This window comes from Aotus nancymaae, unplaced genomic scaffold, assembly GCF_030222135.1.
Source record: "Aotus nancymaae isolate 86718 unplaced genomic scaffold, 86718_ANA_hifiasm-v0.15.2.pri h1tg000076l, whole genome shotgun sequence".
Taxonomy (NCBI): Eukaryota; Metazoa; Chordata; class Mammalia; order Primates; family Aotidae; genus Aotus; species Aotus nancymaae.
In genome coordinates this window covers 11,764,750-11,792,333 of record NW_026988491.1, presented here as the reverse complement: position 1 = coordinate 11,792,333, position 27,584 = coordinate 11,764,750, and the positions used below count along the sequence as shown (strand labels likewise).

The following is a 27,584-nucleotide window of genomic DNA, read 5'->3' as shown; positions in this document are numbered from 1 at the left end:
AGGGAGAAGATCCCAGCTGTATTAATTCTTTCCTTCCTTCCTTGACTCATTTATTAAAAATTGATTGACTTCTCTGGGTCATGCCTTTGCTGGGACTGGTGATTCAGAAATACTAGTCATAGGCCGGGCATGGTGGCTCATGCTTGTAATCCTAGCACTTTGGGAGGCCGAGGCGGGTGGATCACTTGAGGCCAGGAGTTCGAGACCAGCCTGGCCAATATGGTGAAACCCCATCTCTACTAAAAATATAAAAATTAGCCAGGTGTGGTGGCGGGCACCTATAATCCCAGCTACTTGGGAGGCTGAGGCAGAAGCATCGCTTGAAACCAGGAGACGGAGGTTGCAGTGAGTCGTGATGGTGCCACTGCACTCCAGCCTCGGCAACAGAGTGAGACCCTGTCTCAAACTGAAAAAAGAAAGAAAGAACTACTAGTCACAGTTCTGGCCCTCAAGACGCTCACAGGCTCACCAGGAGAAACTCATGCATATTCATAAAGGTTCCAAAGTCCCCCTGGTACCAAGCTAGCTTTGCATACTGGGGCAGTTGCAGAAGGGGGAGAGTTCTGGAAAATCAGGTTCTGAACTGAGTCTTGGGGATCAGGTAGAGGATGCAAGACCCATTGGATTGGGAAGAAAGAAGACTCCAGGTAGAGGAAACTGCATGGGCAAATTCCTGGATGCTTGGCTTAGGGAAGGGCTAGCAGTTTGGGGCTTTGGTGGAAGGTGGCGGCTCAGCACCTGTGCTGCACTGGGGGGCCAGGGGGGAGGCAGGTGGCCCCTGCTACAGAATCGGGGATGAAATGAAGAGGGGGAGCAGGGAGATGTGGAAGGAGATGATGGAAGTCAGAGTTGAGGGAATGGAGAAAGACTGCAAAGTCGCTGGGCACCATGGCTCATGCCTGTAATTTCAGCACTTTGGGAGGCCGAGGCAGGCGGATCACCTGAGGTTGGGAGTTCGAGAGCAGCCTGGCCAACATGGAGAAATTCCTTAGCCCACGCGTGGTGGTGCTAGCCTATAATCCCACTACTCGGGAGGCTGAGGCAGGAGAATTGCTTGAACCCGGGAGGTGAAAGTTGTGGTGAGCAGAGATTGTGTCATTGCACTGCAGCTTGGGCACAGAAAAAAAGAAAAGAAAAGGTATTAAAAGCCATGCTTGGTTTCTGGTTGTACCAAAACAGTTGGTGGACAGGACTTGGCCTGGGGGCTATAGTTTGCCCACCCTTGGGGGGATGGTTGGGAGGTGGCAGAACTGGGTTCAAACTCCGTTCTTATGTCCCATGGGCTTCTGGACCAGATCAGCTCCAAGTATGTGCCCAATCTCAGCCTCCTGGTTCTCTCATCTTGGGATGGACAGAGCACCCCGCTCCTAGGCTGCCCATCTTGGGGAGGAGATAGTGTGCCGGGCAGGTCACTAGCCCTGAATCCCCCAACTCCGAAAAGGTCCCTGCCCAGCCACTTGCCAGCTGGGAAAACTGGAAACAAACAAACAAACAAACAAACACCTCTCTGGGCCTCAGTTTCCCCATCTGTAATGGGGGGGCATAGCCGATAACTCATCCGTAGGGGCGCTGTGAGGCTGCAGTGAGAATGTACCTTGAAACGTACCCCCACCCCGCGGCTGCCTCAGTTTCCCTCCTCCCCTCCTTGCCTCTGAGCCTGGTCTACACCTGCGCCGCGGCGTCTCCCGCCTCCCCCCGCCGCCGTCCCCCTCCTTAATGCGGAGAACGACGTCCTGGGTGTCTCCCAGCTGCCTCCCGCGGGCGGACGGTTTCTCTCGAAAGCTTTGAAAAACGAGGTTCCCTCCTCCGGGGCGGCGGCGGAGATGGTGGGGAGGGGAGCGCCCACCCTCGGGACCTTCCCCGGTGGGCGGCGGCGGCCGCTCCCAGCCTTTTCGGGAGATCTATGGCTGATTATTATGGAAATCAGGCCCCGGCAGCGCGCCCGGCTGGCGAGGGAGCGGGAGGCACTCGGTGCGGCTGAGATGCGGCTTCGGACCGCTCTGCCAGCCAAGGGGGCGGTGCTGGGGGAGGGGACGTGGGGGTCTCTCGCGCTCCTGCGACACGCGTGTCCTGTTCTGGCCTTGGTCCCTGGGTGACCCTGTTCCCTCGCAGGGCTGGATGGGCCGAGCTTAGCCGGAGGGTCTGGGGTTGCGCATGGAGTGCATTTCCCCTGGGCCCTGGGGCCCTTGATATCAGCGGTGCTGGATATTTTCAGTGCAATCAAAGGCAAAAGCAGTGGGGTTCATGCCACCACCCCAGGAACAGAACTGGGGCATATAATAAGATCAACCCCTGTGTACTGGGAGCGTGTATTTGACGCCCAGCACCGCGCTCAGGGCGCTGACGGCTGCTGATCTATTTAAATCCTTCCCTTGACTTGGGCATGATCAGGCCCATTTTATAGATGAGACAGCAGAGACCCAGAGAGGCGAAGCTCACACGGCCCACGCAGTCGAGGAGAGACCCGAGCTGGGAATTGACCAACTCCTCTGGCCAGTTTTTTTTTTTTTGAGATGGAGTCTCACTCTGTCGCCCAGGCTGGAGTGCAGTGGTGCCATCTCGGCTCACTGCCACCTCCGCCTCATGGGTTCAGGCGATTCTTCTGCCTCAGCCTCCCAAGTAGCTGGGACTACAGGCGTGTACCACCACGCCAGGCTAAATTTTTTTGGGTTTTTAGTAGAGACAGAGTTTTACCATCTTGGCCAGGCTGGTCTCGAACTCCTGACCTCGTGATCCGCCCACCTTGGCCTCCCAAAGTGCTGGGATTACAGGTGTGAGCCACCGTGCCTGGCCCTCTGGCCAGTTCTTACACCTGTGGTCATCCTGTCTCCAACCCAAGGATGACGCTTTTGACCTTCCAGCTGCACCTCCAGCTCTGGCCTGCCCTATGCCTCTCTGCAGGGGGATTCTGCAGATGGGGAGAGAGATGGCATGGCTAATGCTGGGGAGAACTGAGGATGGTGGGTTTTTCTGGTGCTGAGGGGCCCTGTTTCCCGCTATTCCTTCTATCAGCACCATAGGGTTGAGGTGAGCCAGCATCCCCCACCCCCACACCCCTCAAGGTGCAGGAAATTCCACCATTCAAAATCCATTTCCTTTATATTGTCATATTCTGGGGAAGGGCTCCAATCTATGCTTAAAAGTGATAGAGAAAATAAAAATGGGAAAGTCAGGCGGATTCGGCCACTCTCTAAGCCAGAAAAATGGCCCCAACAGACAGACGAGCAACAGCTTTGGAAAAATCTCTAGCAATCAAGAACGGCCATAGGGGTTTGTAATCTTTGCTCTGTAATGAGCGCAGGCAGACTGAGAGGAAAGGCAGAGAACCCCGCAGGTGCATGGGCAAAGGGCAGGAGCAGATGAGTCACACTAGAAAAGACACAAATGCTTGTAACCCTCACAGGGAAAAAGTCCATTTCCACTCAGATCTGAAAGGAATGCAAATGTTAATCAATGCAGTTCCATTCAAATTCACAAATATTTTAAAACATGAAGTTATTTAATCTACTGCTGAGTAACTGTCACTATCTTTTTGTTGTTGTTGTTGAGACGGAGTCTTGCTCTGTTGCCCCGGCTGGAGTGCAATGGCGCGATCTCGGCTCACTGCAACCTCTGCCTCCTGGGTTCAAGCTATTCTCTTGCCTCAGCCTCCAGTGTAGCTGGGATTACAGGTACGTGCCACCACTCTCGGTTAATTTTTTGTATCTTTAGTAGAGACGGGGTTTCACCATCATAACTAGGCTGGTCTCGAACTCCTGACCACGTGGTCCGCCCTCCTTGGCCTCCCAAAGTACTGAGATTAGAGTGCCCAGCCAGCCGTCACTATCTTGGTTACCCTGGCAGTCCAGCCTCCCAGCAGATCCAATTCACAGATAGAAACCTAGGCTAAGAGAGGCTAATTGCATCTTTTGCTCTGGGTTAGACCTCTGGTGAGTAGCTGAGTGGCCTATCTGGTCACAAAGCGGTGGCATCAGTAGTTCTCAAGTGTGATTCGGAAAACAGCCACGTCAACATTGCTTGGGAGCATTTTGAAAATGCAAAGGTTAGGCTTCACCCCAGCCCTAATGGATCAGAAACTCTAGGGCTGGGGCCCAGCAATCTGTTTTAAGGAGCTCTCCAGATTTAAAGACTAATTATTTTTCTTAAAAAATAATTTCTTTGGATCAAAGTTGGTCCTCTCTGGGCTCTTATTTATGAACTGAAAATCCCCTGGGGGAGGGAGAAAGAGAATAGTTAAGCTTTAGCCTCAAAGGATCAAAGGGACTGGAAAGGTCACAGAATTAATCCTCCCCTTCTGCAGGAGCCTTCCAGCTGGTGGGTGCTCCTGGCCTTGACAATTGGATCGGATGCCTCTTCCTGGCTGTGTGACTCTGGGCAAGTCACAAGCTCTCTGAGCCTCCACATCCTCATCTGTTAAATGGAAATAATCCTGTTTGTCCTGTCGGCTACTGGAGGATCAGATGAGCTGAAGTGTGTTCGACAGATGTCGGCGCCTTCTGCCTCAGTCTTCTTCACGAACGCTCCGTGCTGGGTGACTTAGGGCATGTCCCTGAATGTCTGTGAGCTTTGGTTTCCTCGTGAAAGAACAGGAAGGATGCTTTTCTAGAGCATGGCATTGCTGGATGGGGCTGGAGGGCCCTGTATAGAAGCAGAGAGGGGTGGAAAAGGAGGGGGCTCCTAGGCCTTGGAGTTTGGCAGTGGAACGAAAACTTTGAGCCTGGCAACCCCAGACTAGGAAGCCAGGCCACCAAAAGCCAAACTGTGAAACCTCTGGAGTCTTAAAGGGGCCCTGGGGACAGGGGTGGTCAGGGAGGGCTTCCTGTAGGAGGAGAGCTGGCAGGATGGCATGAACAGCCCCCATTACCTTCCATGGTTCTGTCCTGTCCAGAGTCCTGGATCTCAGCCCTCTAGAGGGAGACTCCATCAAAAACTTAACAGTGACAGCTAATATCTGCTGAGGGTGTGCAGCAGAGGCCAGGCTCACCCAATTCAGTATCAGTCCACTTCAAGGTGCCACTTCAGGGCAGGACTCGGGGAGATTCATCGTGAAGAGCTCACTGGGTGAATTGGGTGGCAGTAGAGGCTGACCCTGACCTGCTCCGGAGAAAACAGCTGTCCTTTCCTTCTCCAGCATAAAGCAGCCACGGGACCCAACCCTTCCAGTCTACAGGGCCACCCAGAGTGACCCCGGTTCCCTGCTGGGCTCTGGTGGATATGTCTGATCTCTAGGGTGACCCTACGTCTTGGGGTGCCTGCAGCAGTCCTGGTTTACCCCTGTTGTCCTAACAGCTCCTGGAATCCAGATTCCAGCACTCATGGAAAGGGCCGATGATGGATGATGAGTTTGTGGCGGCCCTAAATTGACACAGGTTTCAAATCAGATGGCGCTGGTCAAATGCTGGCTCGAGTCCTTCTTGGCTGGGTCAGAGCGAGCCTCAGGACCCTTCTCTGTCAAGTGGGAATAGCTGTGCCTGCTTAGGGAGTGCCAGGAGGTTGGAAGGCAGCATGTAGGTGGAGGCGCTGGCCTTAGTGAGGGCTCTGTGGTGGGCAGCTCTGGCCGTGACGTATTGATGCTGGGCATGCTGGGTGTGGGCAGGGCTGTCTGGGGCAATCCTGGGTCTTTGTGGGCTACCTTTTTTTTTTTTTTTCGAGATGGAGTCTTGCTCTGTCATCCAGGCTGGAGTGGCAGTGGCATGATCTCAGCTCACTGCAATCTCTGCCTCCCGGGTTCAAGTGATTCTCCTGCCTCAGCCTCCCGAGTAGCTGGGGCTACAGCTGCCCGACACCACTCGGCTAATTTTTTGTATTTTTAGTAGAGACAGGGTTTCGCTGTGTTAGCCAGGATGGTCTCAATCTCCTGACCTCAGGTGATCCTCCTGCCTCGGCCTCCCAAAGTGCTGGGATTACAGGTGTGAGCCACAGTACCCGGTGTTTGTGGACTACCTTTGAGGGTCACCTGCTGTTAAGAACTCACACACTGGGATTGGAATGCAGGCCTGCAGGCAGACCCCAGGACCCAAGTGCCTGCCAGTACACACCGCTGGCCAAGACTAAATGGCCAAGAAGCGGGAGGGGGCAGAATTGGGCAGACAGGGGAGGTAGGGGCAATTGGGAGAGGTGGGAGGGGGGAGGAGGAGCCAAGAGGGTGCAGAAGAGGAGGGGGAGGGCTTTCTGCTGAGCCCAGGGCCCTTGTCTAACGTGCAGCTGAAGGTGTCCATGGGGAGGTCCTGCCAACTGTCTAACTCAGCGTGACCTGTTCACCTCCCCTCTCCTCCCTTCTTCTTCCCACCTGCCTTTCACTGGGCTGTTGGAGGGAATGCTGTCACTTCCCACAAGCCTTAGTCCCGGAGGCCATCAAGCCTCTTTGCTCCTGTCCAGCAGCTGCACTCCTCCCCCACCTCCTCCAGTCCCCTGTGGCCCACTTAGCCTCCTTAATCCAGCCCTCAAGTGGTCTGGCTATCCCCGGATGGCCTCCAGTGGAGTGTCTCCTCTTTGAACCCTCCCCCGGCTCCCCATCACCATCCTGGTAAAGTCACCCACGTAGGCTGGGCAGTGTGGTTCTGCTTCTGTTCCATTCCGAGTCCTGCTGTTCCAGGCAGGCCTCCTCCAGGCTCACCAAAGAATTTACCGCTTCTCCAATGTGCCAAACTGCTGTGTCAGGGGACTCCGGCTCTGGTCTCCCCAGGTCCTATAGCCCCCACTTCCCTCATCCCTACCATCGCTGCCAACGCCTTCCACACGAGGTCGTTTCTCCCTCCTCCGTGGGCTGTGCCTGCAGATTCAGATTCGCCCACGTTTCTCTGGAGCCCAGCGCCCGGCCTAGAACCAGTACAGGAAGAGCGTGTTCTCCCCAACGAGGCCCTGTGGAGTCTGGCTTTTCTCCTGGAGGGCGACTGGTGGATCTTGGGCAGAGGAGGCTGTGCTGTCGGGAAGAAGCTGAAAGGGAGGGGGCAGCATTGCCAGACAGGGAGGGAGGTGGGGCTGGGTGGTGGGGACAGTCCAGAGAGGGTCACCCACTGGGCCAGGGTCACAGGGCAGTTTGGGGCAAGGCCAGGACTTTGACCCAGATGTGTCTCACTCTCCGGCTTCATTCTTCAGCCATTCTGGGGGCAGTTTGGAGAGTTAAGGGGGTGGGCAGGTGTGAGTGTCTACGTCTCTGGTGCCCCTGAGAGGCCAGGCTCTCAGGACACTCCGGGTAGGGGTGATCCTCCCATTGCAGGGAAGGAGAGGGAAGGAGGAGGAAGGAGATGAAAGGAGGAGAAGGAGGGGGAAGGAGGAGGGAGAAGGGGGAAGAAGGGGGAGGAGGGACTGGAGTCTGCCAGTGTCCTGGTGGGAGCAGGCCTGTCTTTGATGCTCACACTTGCAGACCCCTGGGGAGGGCCTGAGTCATTGCCCAGCTGGCAAACATATTTAGCTCCTTTCATGTCCCTAATAAATCAATTTCTCCAGGTCTTTCACACCTGCCAGTCAACGCGGGCTGCCTGCCCCCCATCTCCTGTCCCCTCGCAGCTCTGTGTGCCAGGCCTCAAGATGGAGGGGCTCCTTTTCCCCAGGTACCTGGCAGGGGCCCGCCCTGCCTTCTCCAAGCCCCGCTGCCTTGACCTATTCCAACCCAGAGCCTCTGTGCCAAGCTCGTCCTCCCTCAGGCTGGGAAGGCTCCATTCAGCGTCCACATTACTGGAGGTCCCATTCAGAGCTTCATGCAGCCAGAGCTTCGGCCTCAGAGCTGCAAGGATGCCTGCACTGTGCACGCAGCCCAGCCCCAGCCAGCACCCAGCCTCCCTCAACCTTGCATTCTTCTAGCCCACTGGGGCTTGTGTTTGGGGCCCAAGGGCGTTCCAGAAATACCTTGCCTTGACCTGTCTCCTTACCCTGTCTTCTACTGGCCCTACTGGCTGGAAGGCTCAGGCCTCTTGGCTTATCTTTCCTGAGCACCGCTTCCAAGAAGTCTTCCCAGCTCTCCCCGGCTGCCCCATTGCCCACATGACTCTTTCCTCTGCCAATGGCCCCAACGTGTTTTGTAGTTCCATGACCGCAGGCCTGCAGTCTCCCTTCTGATCATAACACTGGCACTTAACTGCCCAGGAGCTGCGCAGTGCTGCTGTTGTAAGCATTTTACACACACACACACACACACACACACACACTCTCTCACACATTCACACACATTCACATACACACATTCACACACACGCATACACACGCATTCACACATACACACATTATGCACATATACATTCACACACACATACACATTCATGCACACACATACACACACACACATACACACACACATATTTGAGCCAGTGTGGCTCTGTCACCCAGGCTGGAGTGCAGTGGCATGATCTTGGCTTACTGCAACCTCCGCCTCCCAGATTCAAGTGATTCTCCTGCCTCAGCCTCCTGAGTAGCTAGGGCTACAGGCATATGCTACCATGTCTGGCTAATTCTTTTTGTATTTTTAGTACAGACGGTGTTTCACCATGTTGGCCAGTCTGGTCTCGAACTCCTGACCTTGTGATCCACCCGCCTTGGCTTCCCCAAGTGCTGGGATCACAGGCATGAGCCACTGTGCCCAGCACATTTTACATATATTTAATTATTTCCATTTTATAGATTAGAAACGTGAGGCCCAGAGAGCTTAGGAAAGCTGCTTAAGCCACAGGGGAGAGGTGAGCTTCACTGCAGCAGTCTGGGTGGCCCTTGCCGCTGTCCTTCCCCCCGACCCCCGTGCCCTCTCACATAATGGCGTTTGTGGCACCTGCTCATCTTCCTCCCCTGCCTCCCTCCTGGGGCAGGAACTATGTTGCCCCCGTGCCGGAGACCCTTGAGACCCCCCTTGCCTCTGAAAGTCCCCTTCAAGGTTTGCATCATGGAACTCACCTGGCCCAACCCCTCAGGGAGGAAAATCCCATCCAGAGAGGGTAAGTAACTCGTTTGGGCCCCACAGCCAGAAAGCAAGAGTGTGCCAGTCTCCCAGCACCAGGCCTGATGCCAGCCTCAGCAGGGGTGACTGTGCCCAGCACCAGTGAAGGGAAGGCCCGTGCATGTTTGTTTCTATGGGTGTCCCCTGGGCTACTCAAGCCCTGGGGCCCTGGTGGACCAGATGCCTCTCCCTTTAGGAGGTCCAAGCCAGGGCTCTACTCTGGACAGAGACCCCGTCCCGGCAAGGGAGAGCCGGTCAGCCCTGGGCCCCGGCTGGCTGCAGTGTTGAAATCTCTTATCCACGTGTGGTGGGAGCCCCCTGCTGTCCAGAGTGAGGAGCTGCAGAATGGCGGGAAGGTAAGCAGAGATGCCCTGGGAAGGTTGAGGGGGGTCAGTGAGTCAGAGCCCAATGCCCCAAGCTCCCGGCTTGTGACTCGGCCTCTCCAGGTATCCTGCCTCCTCTGGAGGCATCAGCGTTCTCATAGTTCTTGAGGCCTCCGGACATTTGCACCTGCAGATGCTGAGGGCCCTTTATCAGTTACCTTCAGGTGAACCAGCAGTTATTATGCACCTACTGTGTGCCGGGCACCGAGCAGGTGTAGTCTGGCCCACAAGGAGCTCACAGTCCGGTGCGGGGCAGACATGACGTGAGCTCACTGCATCATCAGGTGTGTGTCCTGTCCCCAGCCTGGCTGCCAACACGCAAGCACCCTCCTCAGAGAAGCCTCCCCTCTGCCCAGCCCAGCCCTCCATTGCCCGCTCTGCCCCCTCTGGAATAGCATGTGTTCAGGACTGCAGGAATGTGGGCCCCATGCAGGCAGGGACTCTGCCTTGTTGTACGAGTGCCTGGGACAGTGTCTGGAACATCGTTGGTGCTCAATAAACGTTTGTGGGTTATCAAATTCAAGCTCCTCCATCACCCGCCAAATGATCCTTGGAGCAGCAATGCCTGCACAGCAACGAGGGACTTCCTCCTCACCTCCCTTGGTGGCGGCTTTCTTTTCTGCCCTCTTTCCCCCCTCCCTCTCTCCCTCCTTTCCTTTTTTCTCTTTCTTTTCTTTCTTTCTTTCTCTCTCTCTCTCTTTCTTCTCACTCTGTTGCCCAGGCTGGAGTGCAATGGCAGGATCTTGGCTCCCTGCAGTCTCTGCCTCCTGCCCAGCCAGTAGCTGGGATTACAGGCGTGTGCCGCCATGCCTAGCTAAGTTTTGGTGTTTTTAGTAGAGATGGATCTCACCAGGTCAGCCAGCCTGATATCAAACTCCTGACTTCAAAGTTAGCCCACCTCAGCCTCCCAAAGTGCAGGGATTACAGGCGTGAGCCATTGTGCCTGGCTCTTTTTTTTCTTTGGAGACGGAGTCTCGCTCTGTCACCCAGGCTGGAGTGCAGTGGCACCATCTCGGCTCACTGTAACCTCCGTCTCCCAGGTTCAAGCAATTCTCCTGCCTCAGCCGCCAGAGTAGCAGGGATTACAGGCACCCGACACCATGCCAGCTAATTTTTGTATTTTTAGTAGAGACAGGGTTTCACCACGTTGGCCAGGCTGGTCTTGAACTCCTGACCTCAACTGGTCCACCCGCCTCAGCCTCTCAAAGTGCTGGGATCACAGGTGCGAGCCACCATGCCAGGCCGGCAGTGGCTTTCTATCTTTAGACAGCACTGCCTGCTGGAAATTTCTTTTGCCTTTCCCTGGGCTTGCCAGAGCCAGCTGGCCTGCCTCAGCTCTGCGGAAGCCCCACTGGCTGTCCAGCACCTGGGGATGGCTCTTGTGCAGCCAGCGTCCCGGGGATGGGGTACCGGGGCCCTCTGAGTAACCAGCTTCCCTGCCTGGTCCTTCTGCCCTCCACGGGGACAGGGACAGAGGTAGAGGGCCTGGGTGGGGTCAAGGTGGCAGCTGCAGTCACAGAGAGGACAGAACCCACTCATGAGTTGGATCATGAGTTTTATTCTCTTTTCGGAGTGACTCCTAGAACAACCACTCATGTGCAGAAAATCCATCCCCTCCATGATGGAGGAAGCTGAGGACCAGCGAGGAGACGGGAGTAGACTAAGGGAGTAGCTGGTGTATACAGGGGCAGGACAAAGTCTCTGACCCCTGGCCCCAGCCCAGCACTCCTTCCACCACCCCGGCTGCTCCTTCATGAGCCAATGAGGAGACAGAGGCGGGGCTTAGTTCACGGGCTGACGAGGATCTGTGGATGTCCTCAACTGTCCTGCAAAGTCTCCTCCTGTAGATGCCCAACCCAGACCTTGTCTGGTACAATGTCACTACCAGGTGCTTGCACACCTCCGGAGACAGGAGTCTCACCACCTCACGAGGCCGCTACTCCATCCTGAGCCTGTGGAAGGTGTGCACATGTGGGGGTGGGTGGGGACGGGGAGGGGTGCCTGGCGAGCTGCGGTTCCTCCGGGGAATCCACCTGCTTCCTCGCTGACTCAGGCTGGCAGTGGGGCAGAGGCAGCCACATTTCCTGCTCCCCTGCCAAGGAATTTCCCTCCAGGGGCTCCCCCGGGCCTGTGTGAGGGGCGAGAAGTGATTCCTGTTAGTGGACTCCTCCTCCGGGCCAGGGCTCCCTAGAGACAGAGCTGGCTGCCTGGGTACTGGAAGTTGGCTCTACTCTGACAATACGGCTGCAGAGGGTCCCGAGATGCTGGGACCTGCAGGCTGCCCCTCATCACCATGGGACTGTTGGTCAGCGGTCTCGCAGGGAAGCCGTGGCCAAGACTCTGCCTCTCCAAGCATGCGCTCTGTGTTACTTGCTGGCTCATCCACTGCCTCCAGGCAGCCCTCCTGGTAACCACAGTGTGTACAACTCTCTCTTCTTGGTTTCTTGGATGGAACACCCATCTTGCTTGAATCCCATCTGTCTGGGAAGTTCTCCATCATTTTCTTGAGGGTCCCTCCTGCTCCTCTTCCCAAAATGGACATCCTGGAAGGTGGAGTCCATGGTGCTGTTCTCTCCCTGTCAGCCTTGAATCCAGTCTGCCCTGGCTCTGTAAACGAGCGCTGCCATCTCCAGCTGGAAGCTGGGCACAGGGCTGGCAGGGCCCAAGACGTTTCCAGTCCCAAGACTACAGTTTTGCAAGAACTAGAGAGTGGGCATGACTTGGCAGAGGGCACACAGCGAGTCAGAGATGGAGCTGGGACTGAGCCCATGGAGTCTGGGCTCCCAGGGCAGGTCCTGGGGTTCTGTCCCGGGGTCCCGTCTGTGGGTCAGAGCCGTGTGTGCTGAGCTCTGCTCAGGCATGGAGGGTCAAGCCCAACCTGAGGACAGAGGAGGGGCTGGCAGAGAGAACCCGAGCGGAAGGAAGAGCCTTGCCAAGGAGAAGCAGCACTCAGGGACCCCACAGCCCCTCCTGCTTTGAGGGCTGACGGCATCTCAAAGCGCAAAGAGCTCCTTCAGAGCTGAGGGCACTGAGGCCCAGAGAGAAGAAGGGATGCTGCGTTCTGGGCCAGTTTTCCTCTGGCTGCTCTCCTCACCCCTTCCTGTAGTGCACGTAGGGCAGGGGCCTGCAGCTGGCTGCCCAGGCCAGGGGACCTCATTGCTGGACTCTGAGCCCGCTGTACCCCCCACCCACCCTCCTGACCTCTGCTTTCCCATCAAGAGTCAGCTTGAGGTAACGGGGGAGGGCAGTGATGTCTGTGGCCCAAAAGAGTGCACTGGGGTGGGAGGTGGGGCCAGGCACCGCGGGCCACGGGACTCCCAGGATGACCGGCCCCCAGTGCTGCCTCCAGGAATCTCACTGCTTGCTGGCGATCTTCTTCTTCCGAGTGGAGACCAGGTCGTAGAAGGGGACGCGGGTGATGCTGGCTCTAGAGAGAGAGTAAGAGGAGAGATTTCAGGGCTGGACTGGCCGTCAAGGGAGTCTGGTCTTCCAGGGCTTCTGTTAGAGGCATGAGACTCCCAGGGATGTGTCAGCCTGCTCTGCAGCAGCGGAAAGGCCAGCTGGCCCCAACAGGCCGGGTGCAGTGGCTCACGTCTGTAATCCCAGCTTGGGATTACAGGCATGAGTCACTGCGCTGATGCAGGCAGATCACAAGGTCAGGAGTTCAAGACCAGCCTGGCCAATATGGTGAAACCCTGCCTTTATTAAAAATCCAAAAAATTAGCCTGGCGTGGTGGCGGGTACCTGTACTCCCAGCAACTTGGGAGGCTGAGGCAGGAGAATCGCTTCAACCTGGGAGGAGGAGGTTGCAGTGAGCTGAGATCGTGCCACTCACTCCAGCCTGGTGACACAGTGAGACTGCGTCTCAAAAACAAAAACAAAAACAAAAAACAGATGGCCCCAGCAAGGGCTGTGCCAGGGTCAGTCCAGCCTTGCTAGCTTAGCTCAGTGTCCCATGGGCAGGGCCAGAGAGGGTGAGGGCTCCGGCCAGGAGCTGAGAGCCTCGGGAATTCTGTGTCCAAGTGTCTCTGGACCCCTCTCCAGGCTCCTGTTGGAGACCTTCGAAAGGTGATGGGAAGAGCTTGGGGAGAAACCAACAGACCTGCCTGTTGGACTCTGCTCTGTCCCTGGCTCTGTGGCCGTGGGCAGGTCCCTCCCCTCTCTGGGCCTCAGTTTCCTCATCTGTAAGACAGAGGTGAGAATAGGTCTGCCTGGCAGCCTCACAGGCTGCTCCGCTGCAAGGCCCCGGTGAAAAGACCCTGCAAGTCCCTGAGACATGGGCCCTGTCCAGCAACCCATCCTGCCTTCCTCTGCCACCAGGCCTCCCCTCGCCAATGTCTTGGGCTGGCTCAGAGTCAAGCCCTGAGCAGGTCTGCCATCTCGCCCTTTACCAGGTGCATCTTCCTCGTGTCTTTCCTGTCAGTGGCACCACAGAACCAGACCCTACACTTCAGCCTTCCTCACCTAGCCACCCTCCCTATTTATCAGTCTGTGGCTCCCCAGTGCCCCAGGAGAAATGGAAGCTCTTCACCACAGTGGCTCTGGCTTTGCCATGCTCAGCAGTTCCGGCTCCCACACCGCCCAGCCTCACCTGGACTCTGGGATGCGGTGCAGGTGGGTGTCTGTTGATTGCCCACACCGGTCCTTTTACCTGGAAGTTTAGCTTGAAAGCCCTTTCCTCCACCCCCACCAGGTCCTTCTCAGGCTACTTCGGACCCTGATGCCAACAAGAGCAGTCACCAGGCAAGGGTGGGGCGAGAGCTTTGTGCGCAACTCTGCGCTCTATTCTCCCACCAACCCCACCCACTGGGCCGCTCCCTTCCCTGCGTCCTGGGGCCTGGCCTGGTGCCGGGCACACAGGAAGTACCTATGGAATACAGGGGGAAGGGATTTGCAGGCCAGAAACAGGAGGGAGAGGCTGGAGTTAGCCCCCTTTACACACAAGGAAGCAACACCTCAAAGCAGCGGGGCCTTCTGGAAGGTGACGGGGAGCCGTCCCTGGAGCTGGACGCCCCTTACCGGATGGCCTCGATCCACTGGTCGCGCTCCTCGGCACTGGCGGCTGAGATGCGGTAGGACTCATGTTTGCCCTCCACCACCCTGCCGTCGCCGTCAGTCTTGCAGGCCTTGATTTTCTGGCCTCGGCAGCTGGGGTTGTAGAGCTCCAGGCAGAACTGGGGAGGTGGCCAGGCGGGGCGGGGAGAGAGGCAGGCTGGGTGGGCTCTCCAGGAGGCTCAGAGACACCCAGACGCTGGTGTCCCTGCCCAGCGTGGCAGCCCCACCCCATGACAAGCGAAGGGGCAGGAGCTGCTCCCCTCACACTGAGCACTCTCTCTGTGCCAGGCTCCTGAATCCACCATCCTCCGTGAAGTCCCCATGTGACACACGGGCTAGCTGAGGTTCTGAATGGAGCAGGGCTTACTCAGGGTCATCCAGCCAGTCGGGGTCTATGGGACAACTGAGGACAACCATGCCCTTGGACCGACATTGACCTTTTCCCACTGTCCATGGCCCCAGGAGGGAGAGAAGGGAAGCCCTGAGCTCCACGGAAGGTGGGAGGGGCACAGCCTGGCTTCCAGGGAGCCCAGCCTCAGGCCCTCTCCCCACACCCAGTTTAGGAAATTCTCCAGTGGCTCCAGCCTTGGGGACCCCCACCTGGACACCTACTGGCTTCTTGGGGTCGTCCACCTTCTGCACGGAGAGGTTCTCAAGAGGTATGATTCCCCGTGGCTCCTTGTCCTGCAGGGAGAGGGGAGGGAAGGGCGGGGTCAGGGTCATGAAGCAGACCTTGAGGCCCAAGGCAGGGCGTAAACGTGTGGGGTTCCCCAGACCCAAAGAAGAGCGTGCTCGTCTTCCGAGACAGTCCAGCCATGGGGGTGGAAGGTAGGAGCGGCATGTGAGGAGCTCTGGCCAGAAGTTAGGTGGCCCAGCTTTAAGCCTGGGCTCTGCCTAGGACCTTGGCCCGGCCTCTCCTCTTTGTACCTCAGTTTTTCCCATCTGTAAAATGGGCATGGAGGGGAACCGAATGATCTCAAAGGATCCAAAGCTGTGTTATTCGACTGCTCAGTGGGTGCTGGGAAGGGGCTGTGCAGGGAGAGGCGGGGGCGGGGAAGGCCCAGGGGACCCTGCTCACTCTGGTGGTTGGGAAGGGGGCTGTTCAGGGAGAGGCGGGGACGGGGAAGGCCCAGGGGACCCTGCTCACTGTGGTGAACTCGAAGTAGTAGAGGCAGTTGTCGGTCAGGATGAACCAGCGCCGTTTCCACGTCTTCACGCGGCCCCCTGTGGGAGGCGAGTGTAGCAAGCAGGTCAGTCCTCCTGGGCCGCTGACACAGATGCTCTCCCCTGGACCCCCAGCTAAGTGCCCTGACCCTCATCCGCCACCCCTCCCCCACTGCCCCTCCCCCCACATCTATCCCTTTCTCAAACAAGAACCTTAGTGGCTCCTGTCACCCCTGGGGCTTCCCTGGAGCTGCTTGAGCTGGTGTTCAGGTCACCTCTGCGATCAGGTCCTAGGTATGGTCCTAGGAATGGCCACTCCCTGCTCTCTCTGGCTATCATCACCGATTGCTTCATTCCTTAGCCTGCTCCCTGCCTGGCACTGTGCTGTGCATTTCATCCTTCACTTGCCAGCCACTGTGCTAGAGGTTTTAAAAAATATTATTCATCTTCATAACCACGTATGAGGAGGGGACCATCGTGAACCCCATTTTACAGATGGGGAAACTGAGTCATGGAGAGGTTAAAATCATCTGCCCACGGTCCAGCAGCAGAGCTGGGATTCGAACCCCGGGGTCCTAGTTCTGGAGCCCAACTCTCGGCTATTTTGCTGCACATTTAACCCTCCCAGGGATCATTATCCCCATCTTACAGCTACAGAGGCTGAAAACCTGACCGTCGGCACTTGGGTGGAGGAGCTGGGGTTTAAGGGCTGTGTGACTCTGAGGCCCCCTCTCCCACCCAAGTTGGGATTTGTGACTTAGAGCTTCTCAGGGGCAGACAGTACATGGCTGGGGCAGGACAGGAGGCTGAGCCTCTGGAGGAGGATGGACTGGGGTGTGGTGTGGAGACTCGGAGGGCTCGGGGGCTCCTGGGGCACTGGGCAGGACTGGCATGGGGCTGGGTGGACAGGAGGTGCTCGAGGTGAGCCAGGCTGAGACCCCTGCTTCAAGATGAGACATCTGTCTCCGCCTGCCCTGCAGGCACTGGCCCCGCCTGGCTGTCCCTGCTGGAGAGGCTTCCGGGAGTGTGTGTGGGAGGTAGGGGCAGATGGCCGGGCACTGGGGTTCCCCTGCTGGACTCTGCAGCACCCACCCCAGCTTTTCTCTGCAGGGTACAGGCCCTCCCCGCCTCCAGTCAGCTTGAAGGCAGCCTCCCCCTAAGCCACATCCTGTCACCCTTCCGCCCCTCCTTTAGGGACACCTAACCCTCTGCTCCATCAAATCTGCCCCTGGCTGGCTGTGTGGCCTCAGGCAGATCCCTGACTTCACCGTTTGGCTGTGGGCGGGACAGCACCTTGCCTGAGCTCAGTGGGCTCTAAACTAATGGTAATCCTCATAACCACATGTATGAAGAGGGGCCACTGTGAACCCCATTTCTCCCCATTCCTCTGGGGAGAGAGAAACAGAACTGCCGCTGAGGCATTTGTCAATGAATCTGTCTGCCTCCTGCCGCGCTTACAGCTCAGCCCCCCTCCTCTGGCTCCCTTCATTCTCAGGACAGACGGATGGATGGGGGAGGCAGAAAACTGTACCGGGGGCAGGAGACCTGGGGCTGTCCAACTCCCTCTCCCAGGCTGCATGCGAGCCTCGTGTCAGCCGTGTGCCTGTGCGCACATGAAGCAACGTATGCGTGTGTGTGCGTGAGTGTGCATATGACGTGTGCCCGCATGTGCATGAGCGCCTGCAATGACGTGTGCCTGCGTGCGTGACTGTACGTGTGACGATGTGCGGCTGTCGGCCTCTTACCCAGCTTGAGCAGCCAGCCCTCCCGGTCTGGGTTGAAGAAGGTGTGAGTGAGGTCATTGCCGTCGTCCTCGGGAATGGAGAAAGGCTCGCTCTTGATGCTGTCGAAGAGGTTCTGCCCCAAGAGAAGGGAGAGAAAGACCTGGCTGTGAGTCCACCCGAGGCCAAGGCCTGGGCCTGGCCTGGCCTGTGTGGCCTTGAGCAGGTCACTCACTGGCAGGCGCACTCTTTCCTCACCTGTTAGCTTCTCATGGTCCCTGGGCTTTTCTTGGTGAGCCCGTCCCTGGTTCCCTCCCTTGAGCCTGGGCCTGGCTCTGCCACCTGCCACCCCATCATGCTTCCCTCTGTGCTACTGCAGGGCAGAGGGAGCAGGGGTCAGCCCCTCAAACACACACATATGCCAACATGCATCTTACACACATACACACGCACACTTATATAAATGCATGCTCACACATGCATACATTCACACATACATGCACGCTTATATACCTGCACACTCACAGACATGCATGCACTCACATGTGTACATACTTACACATACTCACACATGCACTTATATACATGCACTCACATACATGCACACACATGCATGCTCACCTACAGTCACACACATGCATGCTCACACATATACACTTACACATGCACACACACTCACATATATGCACACATACATGTTCACACACATGCTATGCACACACATGCACACACACCCTTATATACATGCAGGATCACACATACATGTACACACATGCATTCATGCTCACAAACACATGCACTTATACATGTACCCTCACACATGCATGCTTACACACATACATGCACTCATACATAATGCAAATACAGTATACATGCACACGTTTATATGCATGCTCACACACATATGCATGCTTACACACACAGATACATACATACACACATATTCTCTCTCTCTGTCTCTGGGACACATAGCAACCTTGGCAAAGGTTATGGGAGGAGGGTCATCTCCTGCTTAGGTGCAGCAGCAGAGACTACAAGGTACACCTTGGGTTGAGGGGCCACTGAGGAGCCACCAGGGAAGAGGACTGGCCACTTCGTGTTAAGGGGCCCAGCTGAGGGAGAGCCCAGGGTGGGATGCTGGCTGCGACTGTCAAAAGCCCCTCTCCTAAGCAGACCTGTTCTGAATGGGCCGGGGTGGGGCCTGGGGAGTTCCCAGAAAGCAGACTGCGGTTCTCCACGGAAGCCTTTCTGGCAGTAAGAGTTGGTGAAATGTGGGAGAGCAGCTTTGTAGGGTAATGAGTTCTTTGTCCCTGGAGGTAAGTAAGCCAGGTCTGGAAGTTCCCTGTGGGCAAGGTGTGACCACTGGAGCCAGATCACCCCTGTGTGCTTTGAATCTCCTGCCATGAGACGTTGTGTTCTGTGAGCAACCTGCCGAGATTTCCAAGCGTTTGGAGAACCATTCTAAACTGTGTATATTTCTGCTTACTAAAGGCAAACGCAGTGCTGTCTCCGAGGACGAAATCATTTCCTTTCGCCATGTATGTGTGTGCTGCTTGCTGCTCAGATGTTTCTGCTCAGATGCTTTCTTCGAGATTTTAAATGAAAATTCTCAGGAGTTTGAGTCTCTCAAAGTTTTAGAAATGGGGCTGTCTGGTTCTTTAAGATCCTTTCTGACCTCAAGAGCTCAGGGGTCCAGAGTCAGGGGTGGGCTGGGAGTGGCTTCCCTGGGCTCAGTCTGGCTGTGGGGCTATGGGGGTGAGGAAGAACAGGCCCCAGTTTCTCTCTGGGGAGCCCCTACATGCATCCCTGAAAATTCCCAGTTGGTACTGGCTGGTTGAACAAGGGCTTGGAGCAGGAAGGCCCCATCCACAAAGCTGTCAGCACAGACAAATATTTGGAAGGCCCCAGGAGCCGTGCAGTGGGGCAGACAGGGGGCCTCGACTGCCACAGAACCCACGGGGGGCAGGGAGGGACCCAGCAGCTTCTGCGGTCACTGTATCAGCCTGTACCTTCTGCCCCCGCAAAGAAAACGGCTGAGTTCACCCACATTTCCTGTCCCCTGTAAACACCAGCCTCCCCTGCAAGAAAACGCCCTGCACCCACTGGCGCCAAACCCTGGGGCCCAGCTGTCTTCTCCCGGTGGGGTGGACGGGCAGAGATGCAAGGGCCTCCTCCTCCCAGTGGCCCCGCTGGCTCTGTGTCCCTCCATCCCCACACCCTCAGTTTTTCTCTGGGGATTCTCTGCTCCTCTGTGTTCTGTCCAGATCACTCAGCAGGGTTGGCACCCACAGGTCCCCAGCCCCAGGATCCAGGAAGGGGTGAATGACTCACATCTGGCTGATCAGCGCATTTCATCCTGCTAACCGCAGTGCAGGGAGGGCCAGGAGGCCCAAGCCAGCCAATAAGCCTTAATCCTGGGACTTCGGCTGAAACTGCTGAGGAGGGACTGTGAGAACTCGGGAAGCCAGGGCCATCTCTGCCATACCTGGGCAAAGCTTGTTTAGGAGATAAACCAGGCCGGGCACGGTGGCTCATGCCTGTAATCCCAGCACTTTGGGAGGCTGAGGCTAGCAGATCACCTGAGGTCGGGAATTCAAGATCAGCCTGACCAACATGTAGAAACCCCCGTCTATTGAAAATACACACAAAAAATTAGCCAGGCGTGGTGGTGGATGCCTGTAATCTCAGCTACACAAGAGGCTGAGGCAGGATAATCGCTTGAACCCAGGAGGCAGAGGTTGCAGTGAGCAGAGATCGCGCCGCTGCACATTCCAGCCTGGGCAACAGAACAAGACCCTGCTTCCAAGAAAAAATAAAAAAGAAAAGAAAAAAGAAGAGAAAAGAAAAGAAAAGATATAAAGCAAGCATCATCAGCCCACTTTGCAGATGAGGAAGCTGGGGCTCATGTCCAAGGTCACACAGATATAAAGGGCAGAACTGGGGTTTGACCTCCCATCCCTGTGAGTCGGAACACTGCACCTTCGCCCTGAGCCTCTTGGGGATTCTGCCCCGACCCATCTGGATGCCTAGAGCAAGATCGGCTCAACCCTCCTGTGCCCTGACTGCCACCGTGCACCTCTCCACAGCCCTTCCCAGCAGGGCATCTTTGTGGTCTGTGTACCCTTGGGGTGACCTTTCTTTGGGTCATATGTCTGTAAATTTCATTTTGAAAATTGGGCCACTTAAAAGCATTACATGTCCTCCTCACTTAACAGGTCCAAACTGGAGAATCTTTCTGCCAAGTGGTGACCTTTGACAATTGGAAGGTGCTTAAAGCTGAAGCCCTGCTTTACATATGAGGAAAATGAGGCCCAGGCAGAAGGCAAGAGGATCCCCAAATCCACACGCTGCCTGTGTGTTTCTTTTTTCTTTTTGAGATGGAGTCTTGATCTGTCGCCAGACTGGAGTGCAGTGGCACAATCTCAGCTCACTGCAAGCTCTGCCTACCGGATTCAAGCGATTCCCCTGCCTTAGCCTCCCGAGGAGCTGGAACTACAGGTGCGCACCACCACGCCTGGCTAATTTTTTGTATTTTAGTAGAGACGGAGTTTCACCACGTTGACCAGGATGTTCTCAAACTCCCGACCTTGTGATCTGCCCGCTTTGGCCTCCCAAAGTGCTGGGATTACAGGCGTGAGCCACTGTGTCCGGCCTGTGTGTTCCTTTTTGATCTGGGAAGCTTCAGGATTGATTAGCCCCTTCAACCACACCAGCACTTGGCTGACTGCCTTACACTTCTGCACTAATCCTATGGACTGGAACTCAGAGAGGTCAAGCCACTTTCCTAAGGTCACACAACCAGAAAGTGGGGTAGCTGGGAGGGATGCGGTTCGACTCTGGCGCTCTGTTCTGGGCTGCCAAAGAGGATAATAAGGGCTTCCTAGACCTCCCGGGCAGACGTTGAAGCTAAATTGAGATAATAGACCCCAAAGCCTGGTGAGAAGAAACTTACAAGTTCCACACAAATGTGGTGCATTGTTATTAACAAAAGGCTTGAATTGGGAACAAGAGCTAAGGAGGCAGATGCTGGAGAGGGCTCACTGGGAGCTGGAGGTAATAATGGAGCTCCTGGGGGAGCGGCAGGACCAGTGCTGGGAGGTAATTAACTCATTCCCTGCCAGACAACTTGTGCCTGCCTTGCGCCATGAGGACCCCACAAGAAATGAGTCACCAATGCTCAAATGCCTTTTATGTTGCAGGCATTTTACTAAGCACTGGGTTTTTTTTTTTTATCATTATTAATTATTTTTAATAGTGACATAAGCCACAAGGCCCTACTTTAGCTGGGGAGCCGAGCAGGAGGCAGGTATTATATACCTGGCACACGCTCTGCCGGTAACATTTAAAACAGTTACTCCCCGTGGTGGCAGATCTGGGACACAGGTATTATTATTCCCGCTCTTCTGGCAGAGGGGACAGTGGCTTCAACTCCAGTGAGTCATCACCCAAGGTCACCTAGCAGGCAGACGGGGAAGACAGGAGCAGACCTGAGCTCTAACCAGCTCAAACCCTCATGCTACATACTGGCTCCTCTGTGATGCACTTCCTCTTCTCGGGACCGGGCAAGGAGTGGGTTAAGGGTGAGGCAGTTCTCAAATACCGAGGGGCACCAGAATCACTGCAGATCCAGGCTCCGCCCCAGCCGTGGAGGTGGGAGGTATACTCGGTGCCCAGCTGGGACAGTGATGTTTGCGCCCCCTCCTCTCCTCCTCGCTGGGCTCTGACCACGGAGGGGATTGAAGCTCATGGGGCTCTGGGGCATCTCCAGATCTTGAAGTGAACTTGTCCATTCATTTTTTCCCAAGCCAGGCTCTCAATCTCTCCCTCCTGCTCTTATGAATTCCCCCTGGCTCCCTGTGGCCCGTAGGAAACAGGCAAACTCCAGAGGCTGTCATTTGAAGCCCTGGAGCCTCTGGCCCCACCCTGCCACCCACTACTGTCCACATATGCTACACCTTGGCCACACAAGACACCTCTCCTTTCCCAACCAGGACACACCTCAGTTCTGGCCACTTCTTCCTTATGAAATGTCCTTTCCCCACTTCTCCTCTTGGAACACTCCCATGTAACCTTCAAGGCCCAGTTCAGAAGTCACCTCCTCTGGGGAGTCTTCCAGGATGGCACCCTCCCCCTGCCTCCAGAGCAAGACAGCTGCAGAGATGGCAGATGTGTGTCTCCAGAGCTCCATCCCCACAGTCAGCACGGCTTGTAATTCACAGGTATATGGTCCTCCCACCAGACCCCAAACTTGGTCAGGGCAGCACATGTGGTTGATTGATTCATCCCTGGGGCCCTGTGCTGGGTGCAGAGCCTAGCGTGGTGTGGCGGGGTGCAGGCTATTTGAGGAAAAGGCCAGAGGCTTGGCTCCTGCCTGGCTCCCCAGCTCAAGTAGGACCTCTGGAAGACCTCAGTTTCATCATCTCTAAAGGATAGAGGGCTTAGAGCAGAGTCTGAGGGTTTTCGGGCCTGACACGCTGAGAGTCTAAGAATCTCTATTCTCAGAAATAGACCTGGGTGTGTGAGGTACCCTTTTGGGAAGATGTGAATGATGGCTGCCCAGAGTCCCCCAAAGGCTTAAGTCTGGGTGGACCTCCTGGGTGGTCGATCTCGGACATCCTTCTCAAGATGGGGCCTCTCTTGAGCAGGCGGGTTTCAGGACCAACCCGCTTTGTGACGGTGCCTCTCAAGACAGTCACAGCCTGGGTGGGCCGTGTCAGCCGCGTCCCCACTGGGGGCTGTCTATCTCAGAGAAGCCCCTCCCTGGCCATCCCTCTAAGGACGGGCCCTCCTGGATGCCCGGGTCGGGCTGGGTGAGCAGTGCCTCTCACCCGCAGCTGGTCCTCCGGCAGGTCGCTGCCATTGTTGATGCCACGGTTCATGGACACAAAGCGCTCGAAAGGCGGCTTGTCCCGGACGTTGGGGTTGTGGAGGCTGGTGTTGAGCATGATGATGGAGAAGGATAGCACATAGCAGGTGTCTGCGGAGGGGACAGTGGTCACAGTCCTGGCCCTGGCCACTCTCCCTGCCTCTGCCCTGGTACCCTCTAGGGCCCAGAATCTGCTGTCGCAAAGCCCTAAGGGTCCACCTTGTCCTCCTGGCTTGACCTTTGAGGCCCAGCCTCCCCACCCCTCCCACTCTTGCTGGTCCCCACCCCGCCTTAAAGGAACCTCAGTCTCTCTTTCTGAGCCCCTTCCCATCCCCGAGCTGTGGCTCCTGCTGGGCCCCCTGCCAGGCCCACTCTCCCTTCCCTTCGCTTCAATCCTCCTCGCTCAGCCACGGCACCAGGCCTCCTACCGGCGGAGCCCTTCCAGCCCCCTGCCCACTCTGTTCTCTGCCTCTCGGAACTCGGGGAACACTCATTGTTGGCAGCACTGTTCAGGGCTGAGCCATGTGCTGTTCTGCAATCTGGCGGGCATTGTGGGGCTCCTGAGCCCCAGCGCCGCTCCCATTATTCAGACTTTCATGTGCTCAGGAGGGAGGCTGGGCTGACGGCTGGGGAGGGAGGGGGTTGCCACCGTGAGGTCTTTTGTGGAGTAATTGGGCCCTGATTCCAGCTGCATCTCCCACTCTCTGGTTGACCTTGGGAAGTACCTGACCTCCCTGACTTTCAGCTTCCCCATCCTTGACATTCGGAGGTTCATCTTTGAAGTAGCTGCGTGTTTGAGAACATCGATGATTCTACCTCTGATAGCAGTGGTACCGAGCGTTGTTGACGCTTGCCCTGTGCTAAGCTCTCACACCTCCATGCCCATCCTCTGAGGCAGGTCCTGTTATCACTCCCATTCTTCAGATGAGGAAATGGAGGTGCAGGAGGTTAAGCTATATATGCCCAACATCATAAAATTAAGAAGTAATTGCACAGTGATTCAAATCTGCTCTTTAAGATGCCTTCTTTCCTACCAGAACTATGTATTGAGTGCATACCCTGTGCTGTGGGCCTGGGAGTCATTGATGACCGGTCTGATAGCGTCCCTGCCCTGACAGGACGTTTAGACTTGTGACAGATAATAAACCAGCAAGCACCAAATTAAGATCTAACTTCAGAGTAGAGCGAATGCTCTGGAGGGCTTGTCCGTGGACAGCCAGGAGGTGGTGTGCTTGAGGACAAGTCGTTTCTTTTCTTTCTTATTTATTTATTTATTTATTTTTACGAGATGGAGTCTCATTCTGTCACCCAGGCTGGAGTGCAGTGGCACGATCTCAGCTCACTGCAACCTCTGCCTCCCGGGTTCAAGTGATTCTCCTGCCTCAGCCTCCTGAGTAACTGGGATTACAGGTGCGTGCCACCGCACCTGGCTAATTTTTGTATTTTTTTAGAGACGGGGTTTCAATGTGTTGGTCAAGATAGTCTCGAACTACTGACCTCGTGATCTGCCTACCTCAGCCTCCCAAAGTGCTGGGATTACAGGCGTGAGCCGACAAGTCCTTTCATCTCTCTGAAGCTATATTCCATGCATCGGGGAGGGATGAGGAGACTACTGACCTCAAACAGTTGATGTAAGGATTGAGTGACTTTGGCCGGGCATGGTGGCTCATGCCTGTAATCCCAGCACTTTGGGAGGCCGAGGCGGGTGGATTACCTGAGGTCAGCAGTTCAAGACCAGCCTGACCAACATGGCTAAACCCTGCCTTTACTAAAAATACAAAATATTAGCCAGGCACGGTGGCGGGCGCCTGTAATCCCAGCTACTTGGGAGGCTGAGGCAGGAGAATTGCATGAACCCGGGACGTGCAGGTTGCAGTGAGCTGAGATCATGCCACTGTACTCCAGCCTGGGCAACAGAGAGATACCCTGTCTTAAAAAAAAAAAAAAAAAAGGAGTGCATGAGGATTACTCTGCATACAGGGTTGGTTATTGTTATAATAATTAGAGCCAGAGAAAAGGCCAGGATAAGTTGGCTATGCTGGTTCCTCACCCACCCTGTCTTCTGGATGTCTTCACATGAGCCCTGGGAGAGAGGGGTATGGAGGACTGACATTTGTGGATCTCCTTCTATGCCCCTTTTGCCCCCTACACCCTGCCCAGGCCATTTCATGCTTCTAGGCCTTTGTTCTAACTGCAACTCCTGCCAAAAAGGCCCTTTCTCTCCTTAAGCTCCTGGAAAACTCCTATTCATCCTTCAAAACCCTATTCTGGACTCACTGCCTCTGAAAAGCCATCTTGGACGTGCTGATTCCCCTACGCCTGCCCTCAGACAGGGGTGCTGCTCCCTTAGCCTTAGCATCCTGTGCCATCATCTCCTGCCTCCTAAGAACTGTGTCTCAAGGCAGCTCTCTCAGACAAGCACCCAGTAGCAATGGAGTTGGTGCTCAGTGAGGGTACCAAAGGGGTCTAGACTTCCAGGGTCTGGGTACTCAGGGGAAGCCTGAGGGAGTCTGTGGAATCTATGCCTGGCAGTGCTGAAGGGGTCCCAGAGCCCGGGGTCCCATTCCCCTCCTGGCACCTGTGGACTGGAAGACGCCCGGGTTGCAGAGGCAGTATCGAGTAGCAAAGGCCTCCATCATCCGGTCTATCTTCTGGGCCTCGCCTGGCAGCCGGAAGCTCCACAGGAACTGCCTGGGGGAGAAATGGGCCATGGGCAGCGAGTGGGTGGGGGTCTTTCAGGGGCCCCAGGCAAGCTTCCCCAACTCTCCCAGGCTTAGTCTCTGGATCCTGTAAATAGGAGGATCTGCAACTGTCACCTGGACTCACCGGGAAGTGGGACTGGCACCAGGGAGTCCCAAGCACTCGGGAGGTAGCCAAGAAAAGCCTTTTCTTACAGAATACAGGACGAAGCACACGCCCCCGCTCTGTACATCGGAATCCCAGCATTGACTGCAGCCCAGCCTGCCTCAGCTGGAAAGGGGCCCCTGCCTGCCTGCCCCGGGTTCTGTGGCTCCCTGCACCTGGTCTTTGGGCCCTGGGATCTGGCAGTGGGACCCAGTTGAGGAGGGCGCGGGGCAGGGGTTTCCCCTTGCTAGGCCTCCCTTTCTTGGAACCTCAACTTCCCTCTAGCTCTGGAAGTTGGCGGTTTCCACAGCTTGAAGCCCAGTTTTCTGAGGGTGAGAACGGTGCCTGTATCTCTCACTTCTCCTCCTGGGCTTCACACAGTCCTGGGCACCTAGCAATGGCTCAGTAAATATGCAAATGAATAAATGAGTGAATGAGTGAATGAATGAATGAAGATGGGAGACTCCCAAGTCACCTACCCCTCTCCCTAAAAGAGCTGGGAGTTAGAGAGCACTGGATGGTGGTTGCTTCTTTCTTCTCTGTATTGTAAACTCCTATTCACCCTCCAAAGCCCAGATCAGATGCCCCTTCTTGGAATATGAGTTTCTGAGCAGCATCAAGACTTACTAAGCACTTACTGTGGACCAGTTCTAAACACTTTCTCATTTAATCTTCACAATCCTATGAAGTTGGCACTATTATTATCCCCATTCTATGGATGAGGAAACTGAGGCACAGGGAGGTTTATTTTTTTGTGAGCCCGAGTCTTACTCTGTTGCCCAGACTAGAGTGCAGTGGTATGATCTCGGCTCACTGCAACCTCCACCTCCTGGGTTCAGGCGATTCTCCTGTCTCAGCCTTTGGAGTAGCTGGGATTACAGGTACCCGCCACCATCCCCGGCTGATTTTTGTATTTGTGCATGTGTGTGGCTTGCTCAAGGTCACATGGGGGTGAGTAGCAAAGCTGAAATTTGAACTGTGTAGTTTGACTCCAGAGTTTGTGCTTCAAGCTGATAATCTGTAGCTGTAAAAATGAGTAGCAACGGCCATTACACCTGGAATCCCAGCTCTCTGCCAGGCCAAAGCGGGCAGTTCAGGAGGTCAGGAGATTGAGACCATCCTGGCCAACGTGGTGAAACCCCATCTCTACTAAAAATACAAAAATTAGCTGGGCGTGGTGGTGCGTGCCTGTAGTCTCAGCTACATGGGAGGCTGAGGCAGGAGAATCGCTTGAACCCAGGAGGCGGAGGTTGTAGCGAGCCAAGATCATGCCACTGCACTCCAGCCTGGTGACAGAATGGGACTGTCTCAACAACAACAACAAAAAAATGGGTAGCAACAGTACCCCAATTAGGAACTAATAAGTAATAATAAGAAATGGAATACATACTAAGTAGTCTTATGAAATAAACTAAACATGCACTAGGCCAGGCGCAGTGCCTCACGCCTGTAATCCCAGCTCTTTGGGAGGCCAAGGTGGGTAGATCACAAGGTCAGGAGTTCAAGACCAGCCTGGCCAACATGGCAAAACCCTGTCTCTGGTAAAATACAAAAAATTAGCCGGGGGTGATGGCGTATGACTGTAATCCTGCTACTTGGGAGGCTGATGCAGAAGAATCGCTAGA

At 55.7% G+C, this 27,584-nt stretch overlaps 1 protein-coding gene across 3 annotated transcripts in view; it reads right to left on the bottom strand.

Moving 5' to 3' along the window:
• Nucleotides 1-10,847: 10,847 nt before the first annotated feature.
• The window catches only part of CYTH4 (cytohesin 4), a 35,787-nt gene continuing 19,050 nt past the window's right edge, over nucleotides 10,848-27,584 (bottom strand). For 2 of the 3 annotated variants that reach the window (XM_064368012.1, XM_012476387.3), the window contains exons 7-13: nucleotides 25,694-25,806; nucleotides 23,078-23,226; nucleotides 17,274-17,385; nucleotides 15,512-15,588; nucleotides 14,977-15,048; nucleotides 14,329-14,483; nucleotides 10,848-12,736 (exon numbers count right to left, since the gene is read on the bottom strand). In XM_064368012.1, the coding sequence (XP_064224082.1) occupies nucleotides 12,664-12,736; nucleotides 14,329-14,483; nucleotides 14,977-15,048; nucleotides 15,512-15,588; nucleotides 17,274-17,385; nucleotides 23,078-23,226; nucleotides 25,694-25,806 (751 nt within the window). In that variant the 3' untranslated portion in view covers nucleotides 10,848-12,663. Of the gene's footprint in view, nucleotides 12,737-13,411; nucleotides 13,492-14,328; nucleotides 14,484-14,976; nucleotides 15,049-15,511; nucleotides 15,589-17,273; nucleotides 17,386-23,077; nucleotides 23,227-25,693; nucleotides 25,807-27,584 lie in introns of all 3 variants that reach the window. The other variant, XR_001111342.3, reaches the window with a different exon arrangement.